At 36.6% G+C, this 19,126-nt stretch overlaps 1 protein-coding gene across 1 annotated transcript in view; it reads right to left on the bottom strand.

Moving 5' to 3' along the window:
* Window positions 1-12,135: 12,135 nt before the first annotated feature.
* CCDC122 (coiled-coil domain containing 122) overlaps window positions 12,136-19,126 on the bottom strand; it is a 47,265-nt gene continuing 40,274 nt past the window's right edge. The window contains exon 7 of the mRNA XM_060129482.1: window positions 12,136-12,280. Within this exon, the coding sequence (XP_059985465.1) occupies window positions 12,230-12,280 (51 nt within the window). The 3' untranslated portion in view covers window positions 12,136-12,229. The remainder of the gene's footprint in view (window positions 12,281-19,126) is intronic.

The following is a 19,126-nucleotide window of genomic DNA, read 5'->3' as shown; positions in this document are numbered from 1 at the left end:
TTAGCAAAACTTGTGATGCCAGCTTTCAGTCCTACTTTCCAATCATATCATTCTCCCAACAAGTTGCTATCCCTGATCAGTAGCTCAGGCGCATAGCCATTTCTCTAATAGACTCAACTATAACTTGCAAAATACAGTAGAAGAGCCCTTAAAAGTTTAACGTTTCATTTCATTAAGAAAATGTGCGATGTGTTTATTGCCAGAATCTTCTGTGTTGTCCGGAAGTCAGGCCCTGATACCAGAACACACGTGACTTGTGACTGAGAGACTGCTACTAAGGTCCCCTGTTTGTGTTAATGGCATATGAGAGTTCTGAGACATTGGTGTGCTTACATTGAGCTTTGAAAAGTGTTGGTCACACAAGCTGGATTGTGCAATAGGGGAGTTGGGAATTGTACAGAGTAGGGAAGGGGAGGGTATGAGAACGGCTGTGCATTTCTCAGCGGCTGCTTTTCTTAGATGTGGCCAGAAATAGTGAGTAATCCTCTCACCTAGACTAGACTGAGCCGAAGGAACTGCTCGCTCACATATTAGTTGCTAGAGTGATTTTCAACCCTTGATAGTGCCAGAATCAAATGACAATGAACATGTTTGAATGTGCACTAGTTTAGGGACAAAATCGACATCCTCCACAGCCTTTATATATATATATATATATATGCTTTCATTTTGCAGATGCATCTTAGTCTTTTAGTAGCATTTTGCCTAATTAGCTTTTCAGAATGGTTCATCAAGGAAGTTAGTGGTTGAACTTACTGTCTTGTTTCTCCAAATCATAATTAATTCTGATTATGAACCAAGAGATTACCAACCCTTTCTCAGCCACGCAGCCTCTGTTAGACGCACATATTGGTAAATTCAGCTAACTTTGTGTCCTCAGTTCAGTTTTTCAATTTCTAGTAAACTGACAAACAAAACATCCATCAAACTATCTCTCTTGGAAGAAAATCTTATGTAAAATGAAGACTGTATAATAGAATGTTGTAATAACATTTTGAGAAATTGTAGAATATACAACCCTGGATTCATGAGTGCGTCCAATATCAACGTGTGGTAGTTCAATTTTATTATCCCTTCAATAAAACCATCTGAGATTTTCAGTACTTTTCCAACTTTTCATATCAAATGAGAGATCTGAGAGACATGCAGAGAAAAGGACAGAAGGTAGTGGGTCCCAGCTCCCTACCCCATGACCCTTATATCTTCTTTATGTTTATTTTGCTTAACCTTTAATTTCCATATCCTGATCAGGCATATATTAACTAATATTTCTGAACAGCACAAAATAATATATACACACATACATATTGACACAAGCTAAATTAACAAACCTAAACATCTAAATATCAACCAGTCCTATTTAAAGTAAAACATAGACAAATACTTGTTAGGTGTTACTCAAGTAGGGAAGTTAATTTTCATTAATAGGAATCAACAAATGAATGGCTCAGAAACAACATAACGTCTTCCTTTTGGTGTTCTGTTAATTCTACAGTTTATTTCACTGTACTTAATGTTTTGTACAGTGTTATTCTTGTTAAACTTTAAATGCACTAATAGAGACTTTTAAAAATGATTCTATTTTTATTTCTCTTACAATTATGTTTAAAAAATTATCAACAACGAATTTTTTGTAGTTGTGAATCCAGATTTTCATATATAAAGTTGTTTAAGGGCCCACCTATGTTCTGAGTTAATTTTTAAGCGAGTATTGAGCTATTCCTATTTTTCAGGCACTGTGATAAAATACACCAGTCACTTTCTGTAGGGCATGTATTATTATCCTCATTTTTTATAGATGACAAAGTTCTGCTTCAGAAAATTTAAATAAGTTCCCAAGGTAAGAAAACAAATAAATGCTAGTATCTAAGATTCCAGATCTGTCTTTCTCCAAGGCCTATGCTCTTTTCAGTATATCACGTGGCCTCTCAAATTTTAGAACCATCAAAGTTTATATAGATATAGCACGCAAACATACACACAGCACAGTAGGACTCTTTCCTTTTCAAAAATAGTCTTGGCATCCAGAAAACAATTGCGTTGGAAAGACATGAGTGTCAGTAGTGAACTTCTGACAGTTTGGTATATACCTGCCTTGGCTTTAACCTTTACAAAATCTTAAATAGCATTGGACCAACCTTGAGGAATCAACCTTGCTCCTAGTAAATATGATTTGTGAAGGAGACAGTTTCTCATTTTCTGCACTTCTAAACAGTTGTGTCACCAGGTATAAAAACTAACAGTAGATTTAATAAGCTATTTATTTCAATAAAGAGAGAAACTCTTATTATTCACCAAGAATAGACTGCATTTTGGGGATACTATAATAGATGGTGGAAATAACAATTGAAATTCTGAATACATTAGAACCCCAGCATGCTGCAGACCAATTAAAACTGACAACCAAGGGGAGCAAATACACACAGATAAATATAGAAAATTCAAGTTGTTTTTAGGGTGATTCCCCCCCTTTTCTCTTTACTAGTTGGTACTTTTCTTCCTCCTGAATATTCCAGTTCATTTTGTTAATCTTTTTCTGCTTGGCTTCAGAATTTTTATCAAATCGAACGCCGACAGACATCAAATTTTAATTCGTAGTAGAATACCTTGGCACTTTGATGTATTTAGTGCTCTGATGTTGGGAAGTTATCACTAACTAGAAATACTAGCTTTTGTAGACTGTATATAATTTTCATAATCTTAAACTGAGATGGGCAAAATAGACACTGCACTAAATGTTTCAGCCATGTGTTCACCTCTCTGTATTAAATTAGTATTGGCAGCTGAGTAGGAGATTACAGGGTATGACTGCGTTAACCTTCAATAGTAAATGATGCTTGCTGAATTGCCTCTGTGTGCCTCTAAAGCCCAAGAAGCTTAAAAATATAGGTTTGATGCTAATGATGAGAAAACATGGTAAATTAGCATCCCATAGGTTGGGGGAGGGTTACGACTAAATATATTGCTAATGGAGATTATGGAATTTATTTTTCTGAAGTTTTTAGAAAGTTTCGTGTCAGGCATGACTGACTCTAGGAGATTGTTTGATATAACACCATGAACAACAGACACCACTACTTGAGTACCTCTTATGGATCATGCACGGTACTGGACGCTTCTACTATCGAGTTTCATTTTCATAATATTCCTACGGCATAGGCATTGTTACCACAGTTATACACATGGTAACAATGATGTTCAGACAAGTTAAATGCTGGACCCAGGGTCCTATGATTAGACCTGGGACTGGAACCCCCAGAGCTCACACCAGTGCCCCTTCTGATCTCAGTGACCTACACACATGGGTCACACATTAGTTCCTTCTCATGTCAAAAGACACAATGAAGGGTTTTTTCATATATGTATTATAACGTTTGAAAAAAAAATGATGTTAGAGAACAGCTATAAGTATAATCCCAATACAAACAATTTCATTTAAACACAAGTGCAGTTCTGGCCTGAAATTGATTTTTAACCTACATCTTTTTTAAAGAGGGAGCATCTGTAGAGTGTGTGGGGGTGGGTGGAGGAGGGGAAATACAGCTGTCTCAGCAGCACTGAAGGAAAAGGAGCAAGTTAAATGCATTCTACACTCAAGATTAATAATCCTCAAGTACTTTTCTATTTAATAAATTGTGACAGAGTTACTCAGTGTAGGTCCAGAAGAGGACAGAATGATTGGGCTTCTTGTAAGAAATCCTTTTTAAAAATGGAGGTTGGATTTATATTATTGTAAGAACAAATAGATTTGGGGGTGAGGGGAATGTTTCCTTGCTGAATTAACTTGTAACAAAGTAGCAAACAGTGCCATCTACTGGGCTTTAATTTTCTCTTTGTTAGAAGTTTTGCAGACTGAACAGTTGTGTATATTCAATACATATACACAACATAAATAACAAAACACATTAAACAAGAAAAACGTTTGTTACCCGTCATGAAGATTCCAAAATATTTTAAAGTGGCTGTTTGTTTCTTTATGAATTCATTTAAAGTCACTTTACTCTTGGTATTAAAAGAAATAGTCAATAAAAACAAAATAATTGCCTTCACAATTATTAAATATTAAAAAAAATCTTTCTCGAAAGAAAGTTAAATTACCCTACATGGAAGCATTGTCAAGTAGAAACTGAGCAAAATCTCCCCAGGTTTGCGAAATAACCCATCTCATCTGCTCAGCTGACAACTCTCCAACCTCAGTCTGATCCACCTCAGAGGCTAACACATTTCCTTCTTCACAAAGAAGAGGAGGAGAAAAGAAACACATAACGCAGGAAGGAGGCCAGGGCCTATGTAGTGTGAACAGTGCTCATTCTATGAAGCCCACATGGTGGAAAAGAGCTGGGCTGGATGTGTTGTCCCCAACTCTTCCCAGGAGGACTCAGGGCACTAGGTCACCTGGCTTCTCCACTGGTCAGTGTGCAAGGTGGTTCGTGATCCACGTCCTGGCAACACCCAGCACAGTGTTTCTCAAACTGAGGTCCTCGAACCACCTGCATCAGTATCATCTGGGGAGTTTGGAAAAGACTTATGTTCCCGGCCTGAGTCGTAAGATGTGCTGAATCATAAACCTCTGCCCTGGCACCCAGACATCTTCATTTAACAGGCTATTCTCATGCACATCGGGGTTTGATATCCGTGGTCCAGCACTTTGGGATTATTTACTCTGTAGCCTCTCTGGTGCCTAAGATCACACTGCAGGTGGGTGAGCCTCCAGTGATCCATCCCAGGCCTTTCCTGCAGGTCTGTTCTAGAACACTGTGTGCCTGCTCATCAGCACCATCCGTGGCATTTTAAAAGTTGTACATTACTCAGCCGTGAAAAAGAATGAAATAATGCCATTTGCAGCAACATGGATGGACCTAGAGTTTACCATACAAAGTGAAGTAAGTCAGACAAAGACAAATATCATATGATAGCACTTGTATGTGGACTATAAAAAAATGATACAAATGAACTTACTTACAAAACAGAAATAGACTCACAGACATAGAAAACAAACTTATGGTTACCAAAGTGGGAAGCTGGAGAGAGAAATTGGGAATTTGGGATTAACAGATACTACTATATATAAAATAGATAAACAGAAAAGACCTACTGTATAGCACAGGGAACTATATTCAATATCTTGTAACAACTTATAATGGAAAAGAATCTGAAAAAGTATATATATATATATATGTACAAGTGAATCACTTTGCTGTACACCTGATATATTGTAAATCAACTATATTTCAATTTAAAAAATTGCTGATGGCATACCAAAAAAAAAAAAAGTAAGAAAGAATAAAGCTTTCCACAACATTGATTTACTTAAAATAAAAATAAAAAATAAAAACGGTCCATTCCTGGGTCCCATCTCAGTGATTCTGATTCACTGGGTAGGTCCCCAGGCCACACCAATGTACAGCCAGTCTTGGGAAGCTGCAGCTCTGGGGAAACTCCAGGACTACCCCGACAAAGACTGTCTTCAGGAAGACTATGGAGCGGACAGCGTTTGTTGGCTGTCTCCCACTGCCTTTTGAGTGTCGCCTCCTTCCTATTGGCACCCTGCCTCTCCCTGTGGGCTGTTCCTCTCTCTCTACTCCCCATACTCGGATACCTTTCATTTATCCCATTCTTGATCAGTCTTGTTAATGGCAACTAACCTCTCCCAGAACTTTAGCTTTTAATGAACTTAAGTGACCACCAGGTGGCCAATAAAGTCTAGAAACATAAAATATGATTTTGTCATATATGGTAATATAATATCAATAAATCATTTATTTATTCTTTTTCCAACTATGTTCTCAGATTTGGTGCTCCTTCTTTAGATAAAATGCCAATTGCTTTGGCCTGGTAAAGGCTCCCGGGTGTGATGGTGATGCGTGTGTGTGGTTCACAGAGTGTGTGAATGGTGTGGCAGTGTGGACAGAGGTTCAGTTACACAGCCTTTTGTGGAAGCTGGCTCATGTGTGGTGTCACCTCTCCTGGAGATGCTGGTGCAGTGAGGCTGCCTGACTGTCAGCAAACCAAACCTTTCTCTGACTCCCCCAAAGGACAACAGTGACAGCAGGGAAACGCGTCCCCAAGACCAACAACACCCTCCTGTCACTTAACTACAGCCAGTTCAGCCTCAAACCCAGCTCGGGTATAAGCCCCCTGTGAAGCCTTCTCCTAGGTCAGCCCTGTCCATAGTGATCTCTTCTTGTTTAAAACCATAGCACGAACAATCTGACCCACTCCATGACAACTAGTCACTGACTGTTTTTAAATAGTTCTTAAGTCGTGTTGAAGAAGTAGGGCGTGAAGAAAGATGATTTGAAAGTGAACATTTGCTATAATATGGAACATGAGATCAGTGCTACAATTCTTTCCAACTCGTTGGAAATAAGCTCATAAGAGGCAGAGACCATGTATTTATTTATATCTTCCATAGTGTCTCATGCAGAGCTAATGCCCAATAAATAGTGGCTCATTTAATGCAAATTTTTCTTTCCTAACTGTCTTCAGGGCTAAGACGTGAATAGCAATCTTTGGATTGCTCAAAAGTTCCTTTAATGCAGGATTTGTTGACTATTCTGCAGATCGGTGATTACAGTCAACAGAATAGGATTATATCTGAGATTGAGACCCTCTGAACATCACTGTCGTGAAATTTTGATTCAGCCTCTTCCCAGACCAAGTCCTTCTTCACGTGGTGATCTTAAAAGCCTACCTGCTTTATTCCATCAAGCCCTAATTGGCTCTCCAGCTTCTTTCTTCATGCAGATACTGTTCCCAGGGCAATTCCATTATGCTCTAAGCAGTTTTTGCCCTACTTCCCAGACTCCACCACAGCTAGAAGACACCTCCTCTTCTTACTGGTTGTCGGTTGACCTTTTCCAGTGGGTCTCAACTTCAGCTACATATCAGAAACATGTGAATAACATTGTAAGATCCTGATGCCCAGGTCTCTTAAGCAAGTCTGATTTAATTGCTTTGGAATGGATCCAAGGATTCAGTAGTTTTAAAAATCTCTCAGGTGATTTTAATATGAGAATTGAGAACACTTGGCTTTTCTTGTGCTCAAGCTAAGAAGTTCCTATTTTGCCTTTCTCCTCAAATTTAAGTCAAAATTCCTGACTTAAGATGTAACTATTAAAAATTAATATATGCAAATATTGACATTTACAAAAAGTAGGCAGATAGTGATATAGACTTATGAATCCAATTATAATTATATAAATACAATGTATTTGTATTTGGAGTGTTATACTCTACCTTACTTCCATCACCTTATGGAGGTAACGAAAATCCTCAGATATTTTAAAGGTTTTAAGGCTAGGGATTCCCCGAATGTGTTTAAGAACCACCTAATTAATATATGAATTATAATTTGGTGTGAAATGGAAAGCTCTCATAAAACAAGACCTTGGGAATCTTCACCAATGTTCTCTCTTCCCAAGCATTTCTCCCAACCTTTAATGCTGGAGAAATTAAGGAGTTGAGAGATGTAATTTGCTTTCAGGAGAGGATGGCCTTGAATGGAATTTAGAAGCAATGTGCTGCCCAGTAGTTGATGTTGCCAGCTGTCATATCTAAACCGGTTTACTGCCCACTCAGTGCACTGTTTCCAGGATTTAGATGTTAATTACCTTTGGATACAATAGCATGGGATACTTCTCAGCCCATCACTATGTTTTGCATGGCTCATCAGTGCCTTGGAGATGTGTGAATGGCTAATAAATATACGCGTGTAATAGGTTTCACTAAAATAAAATGATTCACATTAGGACAAAATGCCCTCCTCCATCCATTTGAAATTGTTTCATTTAATTGTATTCCACACTATTGGATCCCTACTAATTCTGTCAGTAATCAATGGAGATGATGATGGGATAAAATCTGCACGTCTAACATGTATATTATCAGCAAAAATTAGCTGGTCTGAAATACATAATTAGTTTATAAAATGTGTTTTTGAACACATTTAAAGAATGAGAGTTTTTAATCTGCCAATTTTGCTGAATAGGCATTTATGGGTATATAGGGAACTCTGAGGACAATTATAAAAGAACTCATAACCAATTAAAGGATGAGCCTTAGAAGAGTAATATGAACTATTGACCTGAAATTGTTATGAAACCACGTCATCCTTCCAAAAAACATATTCTGTTTTGTGAGCTGAAAACAGCCATTTCTGTTTCTGTTCCATCTTCCTTGCTTTTTGTTTCTTTTTAAAGAATTTTAACAGATTTTCTAAGCTTAGGTATTGTTACCTTTCTAAGGATTCAGAGATGTGTAATGATTTGACAAGTCAGAAAGCCAGTGTGACAAGCAGCATACATAGGTGGGATTCTTGAGAGGCACCCCCAACCATGCTGCCTCCTTTTTTTAACTGCAGACCCATTATGTACGTTTATTTTCTTTGTTCTCTTTTTCGCATTAACTAAGCATGTCAGAGTTGACCCAGCAGCATCTGGGTCTTCAGAGATAAAGTGGAATCCAGTGACACAGTAACATCACATATTTTTAAGTATGGAATTTTGTGCTTTTAGAATGGTTATTAATATTGGATAAATGCCCAGGTAATGGATATTTTTGCTAACTATTTTGTAAATTAACAGAGAAGATCAATAGAATAGCAAATTATCAAAACATGATGGTCCCCTGCTGCCACAACAAGGACAAGCTACAATCTAGAAAGTAGATGGTGAACAGGAGCCAACTTCGTGACAATTAGCAATTAGCAGTGACTTGTGCAAGTTGAGCTACTATTGATCAACTGACAAAAGAAGAAAGAGGGAGGGTGAAGGGGAGGAGACAAGGGGAAGGAAGCTCTTTCTTCACATTGTTCTATTAAAGAACACTGTTGTTAAATCTTGAATGAGAAACCAGAAGACACTCCTCATTGGATACCATGATTTACATGGTTACAAACTGATTAGAGAGTAACTCATTCTTCCGCCTCCTATAAGATAACAGCAATTGACAACTCCTTCTCTTCAACCATTCCTAGAAAGTCCAAGAAAATTTACTGCAATGCGCAAAAACTTGGCCTACGTTAATAGATGATTAGGGCCATGTGTTACACAATTCCAGGGACAACATTCTAGAGGAGACTTACTGTTTCAGCAGGTATGACTCTCAAACCACAAACATAACTGTGCAAAAAAAAATATCCATTTACTTTCTAAAACTCACCTTAATTTCTGACTCCGGACTTCCCATTACGCCTGCTTGGAGGAAATTTTAACTTCTGCTTCTTTTGGAAACTTCCTCCATGCTCAAAATGTGCCATTTTTCCGGGATTTTGCACATCACAACCAGTGGACACCAAGAGGAGCCAGGTTTGAGCCAGCTCAGGAGGCTGCCGGTTGAAGTGAAAGGACCCCAGCAGAAGGAGACTGTGGGTGCACCCTAGAGGGCAGGCACTGCAGGGGACAGTAAGAGGTCATTTGGAAGGTATCCTACTAGAGAACAGTGCAGACTAGAGTGCCCTGACTAGGAGATATTTAAATCATCTGCACATACAACTTGGGAGAGAAAGAGAGTCTACATTTGACAGACTAGGAACAGCAAAGCTAAGTAAATAGGCCTTTGCTCTTTGCTCTCGGCCCTCCTCCTTCACCTTGGGGGTGGGGAGAGGAGGTCATGGTATTGGGAGTTGGAGTTTAGAAGAAGACAGCAGTAGAAGCTGCCTGCACTTCCTAATCCTGGTACCCAAACAAAGGCAGGAGTCAGACTTCAGCTGAGAGAAGAGAAGTCTTATTGTAAGCAGGAAATTAGAGTTACACTTATGCTTACCTAAAGATGAGACTGTAGACATGGTTTGAAAATGACCAGAAATGCTATGGGATTTCTTGGAGAGGTTGCCAAGTTGTAGAAAGGATACACCGACCAGGACATGGATGAAGACAGTGGTCTCCTGATGGTGTCCCACTGAATTCACACTCATTGTCTCTTTCCACGTCCTTTGTCCCTCCAGGCTGGCGGCACTCTGATACTTCCACGTTGTCCTCCCTTCACAGTCACAGCCAGTGTTGGAAGCCGTTCTGCACTGGGCTCTTCTGCCTCCCCAGATATTTCCTGAAAGCTGCATCTGACTCCTGCCCTAGGACTTCCCTCCCTGCCGAAAGCCTTTTTCTTCCTCTACTTTTTTCAAACTTGGTTTGCTCCTGCAAACATGTTCTCCTTTATGCATCCTCCATAAGGAGTGTAAGTTCTTCTATGGGCTTAGTTTTAGTTTTAGAAAGAAAAGCCAGAAAGGATAGGGGCTATTTTTACTTTCTACACCTGAAGTAGTAGAGCACAGAGAGCTATTGGCTTGAATATGGAAAAGAATAAGAGGAAAAATTAGGTGAGAGAAAATACAAATTATATGTCAAAATATTACTCAGCTCCGCTTTGATTTCTGGTGGAATTTAGTAATCCTTGATCTGATTGAATTTTCTACTGGATGCAGAAGACATATGTACTTAAGCTACTCTCAGTATATGTTATTTTATACCTTGGTGCCCTCGCTGCTTCCCCTCTGCTACATGTGGGCTGAGAAGCAGCACAGTGTGGTGATTGAGATCACCAGGGTTCAAATCCCAGCTAAGCCATGATGTCACTATGGGACCAGGTACAACTTACTTCACCACTTTGTGTCTCAATTTCTCTATATGCAAAATGGGAATGATGGTCATAATAGCATCTACCTCATGGGGAAATTATGAGGATAGAATTAACGTTTATAAAGTGCTTATGAGAAAATAAGAGACATAGCAATGCAAAAGAGGTGCTTGCTGATGATAATTTGCTTGTTCTCTTACATTCTAGAATCTCCATGGGGTGATAAATTTGCTACATGCATAGCATTCCTTAGCCAGATAGTCTTTCTTGAGACCACCCCCAGACTGGGTCATTCTCTCAAGAGTTCCCTGTATTACATCTTCAGAGCACTTACTATCTCTACAATTCAATAAATAACCTCATAATAATTTAACATCTGTCTTCCCTGCTCAGTTATGAGCTCTATAACTAAGTTGACTCCTGAGATCCCTTATAATTCATGCAACTGTCTGGGGCTTTCTGATTCGGAGTCAGCCTGGTATTATATCAGATCTGCTGTAAGTTTGGGGGTTATAAATATATTCTAGCAGGTTTCGTTCAAGCATTTTTTAAAAAAATTTTTTACTTTCATTTTTTTAATCAAAGTATAGTTGATTTACAATATCGTGTTAGTTTCAAGTGTTAAATTCAGTTATACATAAATATGTATTTTTTCTGATTCTTTTCCATTATAGGTTATTATAAGATATTGAATATAGCTCCCTGTGCTATACAGTAAATCCTTGCTGTTTATCTATTTTATATATAGTGGTGTGTAACTGTTAATCTCATACTCCTAATGTATCCCTCCCCTGCCTCTTTCCCCTTTGGTAACCATAAGTTTGCTTTCTATGTCTGTGAGTCTTTTCCTGTTTTGTAAACATGTTCATTTGTATTATTTTTTAGATTCCACATATAAGTGATATATAAAAATTTTACTTTCCAGGGGAAGGATAAAATGGCATCAACCCATTAGCTGCTTTTAGAGCTATAACCAATAAAAACATCTGGACTTAGTTTTTGGCTTTAAGAGAGAAATTAAAAAATTTAAATTGCTACCTCTTCATATTTATTCCACATATTTTAAGACTTTAAAAAGAAAAAAGTATAGGTTCCTTAAAAGCCTTGTGGCATGCTCCAAAATTGTTAGTTTCCATTTTAACTTAGACTCATGGGTTGGTTGGCCAAGGATTGCTTGCGGGAGAGGGACTTAATGATTACAGAGAACACTGATATGTGTAGACTTCATGTTTTGAAAATCATTATGAAGGAATTATTATAAATAATAATATTCATAGAACACCATGTGGAAAAGCTCACCGTAGTTATGACTTCATAGCCAAAGCAACCTAGAAGAGTTAGATCCAGCAGATAAACCAATAATGTAGACACTCAGAGATGGGGTTCCCTTCTCTCCCTCCATGAAGCAGCCCTCCCAACCCCACCCGGCCTCAGTCTCAGTACATCTGATTCAAACATTCTCCTTTACTCTTTCCCAAGAGTAATTAGACCTGCGTGCTGTGGGCATTCCAGCACATGATGGCTGTAGTTTGAAATATCCAATTTTTTCCTTTCCTTTTCATCCAAATCCAGTCCATCATCCCCAGAATAGCTCATATTGTTCATTCCTCTGAAAATTTGTAAAATATGTTGGTACTTCATTATAATTGCTCTTTCAGTGTCGCTGAACTGATTCATCTGTTTCACGTCTTAACTGGAGGAACAACTGGGTATAAGATAAAGGAGAAAAAAGACTATATATTGCACTTTATATTATGTTGCCGAGAGATGCAGTTAGTAGATGTACAACTAATAAACGATCCAGAACCCTGGAATACTTAATTAAATCAAGTTACATATTTGTGTGGTGCCCTAGCAAATGTCTAGCGTGGGCATTTAGGCTTCCATAAATATTAGCACTTCACTTGTAATCTGAGATGTTGAATTTAGTTTTAAAATAGACCAACAAGCCACACAAACTACTTCCCAGGTATGTTTTGAGTTCAACATTCTTTTTTACAACTTCTATATTTACCACTATACCACCGAATAGAGAGAACAGACACTTAAAATGATGACCCTACGGTAAAACTCCATAATTTTTTTTAAGAAAGAAAAGGTAAAAAGTCTTTGACCTATGGAGTTTATTTAATCCAATTTCCATCCCACCTTTTGCTGTGTCTCCTGATCCTGGAAACAGAACACTGCTGAATAAACACTGCAAAGCTGAACTTAGTAGGTTCACCATGGATTTACACTAACCGTGGATTTACTCTAATTGGTGTCATTTAGATCATTAAAGCGAATCCCTTTTTTTATGGCTTTATGGCAGTTCACACCATTTTCATTTTCCTCAAATGACTAACTCTACACTACTAACGCTACACTATCACCTTCAGCTGTTTTTCTTACACTCTATCTAATCAAGAACTCCTTTGATTTCCCTTTTCTTTAAATTGTCCTTTTCCTTTATTCAGTCTCTAATTTTTTCATCCTGACTCAGGAGTGCTCTTTCTTCTGAAGGTTACTCCCTTCCTCTCTGCCCTGAAGCCTGTCTCCTCCTGGGCTTCCAGGATGCACTCCACGAATAGCTCCCCCTCTTTTGTATCTTCAATGCTGCCTTTTTCATAAGCCCTGCAAGCATGGTCAGATTTCCCAGGCCCTAGGAAATACTTCTCTTAACACTTCTAGCTACCCTACAAGTTATCTTGCATTTCTAGCCTTTCATTTACTATCTCATTTCTCAAAAGTGCAGTCAATATATGTTATCTCAATTTATCCACTTTTTTGTTTGGATGTACTGCATCCCACCAGTCCTCATACTGAAGGCCACAAATTCCAGGCCTAAGCGGTAAGCTTGTGCTTAGATTCTAGGACAAAACTGCTCACAAGGAAGCAATTATCACCCCTTAGATTCAGTTTTGAATCTCTGTAGCAAGTGCTCCCACCTGAAACTAGATTCTGCCTATGTCACTGCTACTAGAACTTACTGAAGCTAACCACCTACCAGCTACATTTTCTGCCTACCGCTAACCCCCATCGCACTCCTTTTTTCTCCCTTCGCGTTTGGACAGATAGATGTTGGAACATTAACTTTACTATTGATGAAGCTGATTGGTAAATGTTTCTTTACATGTTTGGCTGAATAGTTTTATTAAATTGAACTTTCTCCTATAACAGCAGCCCAGAATGTGCCCTCTCTGCACTTGATTTGCAGTCTGGCTTACAAGAAGAAGAGTCGGGGGCTAAGCCTTCTTCCAAATCAACAAAAGGTTAAGTCACTCATCTGTTGGGACAAGTGGAAGTTTGGAGATTAGCTGAAAACATTCCTACCATAATTTTCCATTCCTGGAGAGTAGATTGGACATTCTCTTCCCTTTATGGAAATATGAGCCATGGGGAATAAATGTTCTACACTATCCATCCTCTGCCTCCTGGCTAGGGCTTCTCCTAACTCCTGCACCAGAAAGCCTATCTAGTCTTAGCCACCGTGCCAACCCTGCTGCTGCCGGAATACACTCACTCCTTAACCTTACACACTGGTTTCTCGCTCAAAAATCAACCATAAGATCTTAACTACTCAATCCAGTGACACCTTCCCGGTCTTAATCTTCTCTCACTTCTCAGCTCTAAAATTCTGATCACTTCCCATTTGACTGTGGAAAAAGAGGCAAAGATAATGCGGTCATACACTACAGTTTTGTACATTGTTTCTTATACGATTATCATTGTTTCCAATCAGAAGAGAGTTCTCTTAACAACCAGGTCCCTCTACTCTAGGCTTTTGTAAAATCAACATTCATGTTAAAATGACTTCCTACTGATGTAGTAGAGGAATAGGAGATCAGAGGTTAGGTTTGAGTCCAAATTCTGACACATACTAGTTATATGACTTTAACTTTCAACTGCTTCAGTAATTTCAATGATAAATTGAGAATTCTGTGAACTAATTAATACTAATTGTATTAATAGTAGTTAATATGTATGGAATATTTAATTCTAATCACTAAGGACTTTATCTGCATTATCTTATTTAATCTACAACTCCATGAAGTAAATCATATGATTATTCCCATTCTACAGATTTTAAAATGGACACTTAATGAATGTAAGAAACTTGCCCCAAATCACACCACCAATGAGTGATAGCCTAGAATGAATCTAGTGAAACAGGTATTAGAACTCAAGTTTATATAACTCTAAAGTTAAAGCTCTTAACTGTGTTTTTCTTCTTTCCCTACACTTACTGTATGCAAAGACCTCCTATGGTGTATTGTACAGAAAATGAAGTCATTAGATAGTCAGCATTGTCATCATCATCATCATGATTGTCATCATTACTATTACACAAAGGATTACATTCTAACTTGGCCAGTGGTCTTTGTGTAGTCATTTCTCAATTTAGTTTATTATCATGTATTTGCTAAAAAGGGGTCTACTCTCTCTTTTTCTCTGAAAACCTTATAGTGTTATTCATGTACTAGAAGAAAACATGGGCATGTTCCTTTACGAGTTAGGTACAGGGAAAACTTTCCTGTGACACAAAATACAGAAGCAATAAAGAAAAACATTGATAAATTTAACTACATAAAAATAAAACAACTTTGCATGGCAAAAGAAGTACTATAAACAAAGTAAAAAGACAAATGACAAACTGGAATAAATATGTGCTACTTGTATCACAAACAAAAGATTATTCTGGCATCAAGATAGATGTATTGACCAATGAAATAGAATACAGAGCCCCAAAATAAACCACCCCATATATGGTCAAATGATTTTTGACACGGGTGCCAAGACCATCCAATGGGGAGAGGACAGTCTTTTCAACAAATAGTGCTAGAAAACTGGATGTCCACATGGAAAGGAATGAAGTTGGACTCTTACCTTTTGTCATACACAAAATTAACACAAAATGGATTAAAGACCTAAATGTAAGAACCCAAACAATAAAACTCTTAGAAAAAAACATAGAGGAAAATTTTCATGACATTGGACTTGGCAGGAATTTTTTGGATATGATACCAAAAGCACAGTCAAAAAGAAAAAATAAATAAACTGGATTTCATCAAAATTAAAATTTTCTGCACATCAAAGGACGCAATCAACAGAGTGAAGAGGAAATCCATGGAGTGGGGAAAATATTTGTAAATAAAATATTTGATAAAGGATTAATATCTATAATATATCAAGAATTTCTACAGCTCAACAACAACAAAAATAAAAACAACCGAATTTAAAAATGGACAAAGGACTTGAGTAGACATTTCTCCAAAGAAGATATACAAATGGCCAATAAGCACATGAAATGATTCTCTACATCACTAAGGAAACATGGCTCAAAACCAAAGTGAGGTATCACTTTATATCCATAAGGATGGTTATTATAAAAATAAAATAAGTGTTGGCGAAGATGTTGAGAAATTGGAATGCTTGTACATCGCTAGTATGCTAACACAATCTCTCAGGTTTGGGGAGTGAGTTCAACATGAGTGATCAACATGATATGGCTACCATAAAAGCCTTTGTAAACTTAGGTTGCATTAACAGAAAACTGAGTCCCAAGTATGGAATGAAATAAGACTCTTCTACAGGTGGTTGATCAGACTAATACCTTAAGTGTTGTTTTCTGTTCTGCATCTTTCATAGGACAATACCAAGGCAGAACACATCCAGAGGGATGTGACTAGGATGGTGGAGGGATATGAACTAAAGTCACGTGAGTTGTTATAAACTGGGAATATTTAGCTCAGAGAAAACAGTTCTTGGGCTGGACATGGACTATGTATATCTGGCACTATGAAACAGAGTTCATAGTCACTTTAAAAATACATATGATTAAAATATACTGTTCCTAATGTTTCACAATCTACTTTTCCTCTTAATTCATTCAACAAATTTATACTCTCAGTAATATGCATATTAATAAACTCTTTTTTCTAATTATTTTTAATAAGGAATATTTGGCTTTTCTTTTTTTTTTAACATCTTTATTGGAGTATAATTGCTTTACAATGGTGTGTTAGTTTCTGCTTTATAACAAAGTGAATCAGTTATACATATATGTATATCCCATATCTCTTCCCTCTTGCGTCTCCCTCCCTCCCACCCTCCCTATCCCACCCCTCTAGGTGGTCACACAGCACAGAGCTGATCTCCCTGTGCTATTTGGCTGCTTCCCACTAGACCTACCAGAGAATGGACTTGAGGATATGGGGAGGGGGAAGGGTAAGCTGTGACAAAGTGAGAGAGTGGCATGGACATATATACACTACCAAACGTAAAATAGATGGCTTTTCATTTTTTTATTCACTCCACTCCAGGGCCCACCATATTAAATAGTGCTGCAATTTTTATTCAGATTCAAAGAATGCTTACAATTTCAAGAACTTGGTATTCTTTGAACTTATTTGCCTAAATTTTGATGATTAGCAATTACAATAGTTAATATCACAGAATACACGTTTTCCCTTTGGTATATGGGATGGTAAACTATGTTACAATGGTCATTTATTTATCAGCTACTCAGTGCTTTTTCTCAAATGGCCCTGGTTAAAGCAGCCATAATTATACTAAACTATATCTGAAATTAAAGCATTTGGGAAACATCCTAACGAAAGCTCAAAACTCCCTTTCTACCTGAAAATTAACACTCTCCAAGGACTAATAAACACGGTTAAGGATACTTCTGATGCCAAAACTCTGAAAAGCACTTAAAATCCCTGTGCCATCAGCTAATGGAATATTGCCCTTCTAGGGGAATAAAGTGGAATATTTGAAAGGAATATTTTAAAGTGGAATAAAGGGGAATATTTGAAAATGATTATTTTCAAATATTTATATTTGAAATATAATTTATATTTGAAATTATATTCAAATATTTCAAAAAGGGAAAATTTGAAAATGATTTTATATATATATATTTTTATATATATATATATATATATATATATATATATATATATATAATATATATATATATATATATATATATATATATTTTATATATAAATATATATATATATATATATATATATATATATATTTTATATATATTTATATATATATATATTATATATATAATTTATATTTGAAATTATATTCAAATATTTCAAAAAGGGAAAATTTGAAAATGATTAAAAGGCAGGGCATTTTTAGTGGTGTAAAGAATAATATAATAATAGACATAGGAAGTTGGTTTCCTGAAAATGATTTTGCTACAGATGTAATAAGGAAAGATATAAAGTGTGTCTTTGGGAAAAATTATATTAGAATTATAGTTAAACTCCACAATTATGCAAAAGCCACATAGAAACAATAAAAACAAAGTGAAATTGCCCCAAATTATCCTGAATAGGCATTACATTTATGAATATACAATATTCAATAGACTATTACAATATTCTATTCAGAGAAATGTTACAGTTTCCATTTTTAATAAAGGTTTTCTATTTCCATACAGTCCTCCCTGTTTAGTTGTATTTTCATGAAGCTTTCACAGCTTTCTTCTTTAAAAGATGGAACATTTTACATAATTTTTCAATATATAAAACTCTTTTAAAAGCATGGTTCAAACTGTTTATAATTGAAGAACACAAGAGCATATTGCTTGTGGCTTGTTAAACATGTTTACTTTCATTAGAGTTACATAAAAGTTTCATTTCATTTTCTAAAAAAGCATTTAAAGAAAAGTTTTGGTCTTTATAAATATTCACATATTTTGGTTTAAAATCATAAAGGTAAATTTTGGAAGTAATTTTCATATTCTTTTTAAATAATAAATGAATTGTCTGTTATTTGGTATCATCCTATGTCAATCAAATGATCCCATGCCAGACTATCCATAATTAAGCCCAATATATAAAAGCTTAAAGTTATTTTAACCTATTTTAAACAAGGAACTCTACATAAGTTCTCTAAATTGTAAGCCAATATTTATTTTGATTCAGAAATCATAGTATATATTTCTTAGTATTTCTAAGCTACAGCATTGCAGAGAAACTGAGGCATTTTAAATGTAGTTCAGCTTTATAGTAGCTGTAACTGTTGAACTTGGTTCTGAGGCTGTGTTATTGTTGATTCCTGAATGTAGGAGAGAGAACTTGAAGCAAATTTGTGAAAATACATGCCTACAGAAGACCTAGAATTTTGTTTTGGCTGGTGGAAAGGGTTTATTGTTAAATCGAACAGGAAAAAAAATGGGAAAAAAGGCAGTGTTTACTGTTTAGTCCTGAAATGGATTTTGTGTCTTTGGAAAGTTTTTCTTTTTTTCCCAGAAGAGGCATTTCATGCTCAGTTTTTACTCAAAGAAGATAACTCAAGAAATAGTATTAATAATAAGATTAGAGGTAGGAGAGACTGACGACAGGGATGTTGGGAAATATTGACAAGAAGAGCAATGGTTATCTTATTCACTAATTCATTCAACAAATACCAGAGCACCTATTATGTATGCCAGGTATCTGCTTGCTGATGGCAATGCAAAAGGGAATAAAATAGAAGCTTTCAGAGTCTGATGAGTGAAAACAATCACGAGAAAATAATTGCTTTGCAGCCCACCTCAAATGTCACC

This window comes from Lagenorhynchus albirostris, chromosome 18 (assembly GCF_949774975.1).
Source record: "Lagenorhynchus albirostris chromosome 18, mLagAlb1.1, whole genome shotgun sequence".
Lineage (NCBI taxonomy): Eukaryota > Metazoa > Chordata > Mammalia > Artiodactyla > Delphinidae > Lagenorhynchus > Lagenorhynchus albirostris.
This window is presented reverse-complemented; position numbering and strand designations above follow the sequence as displayed.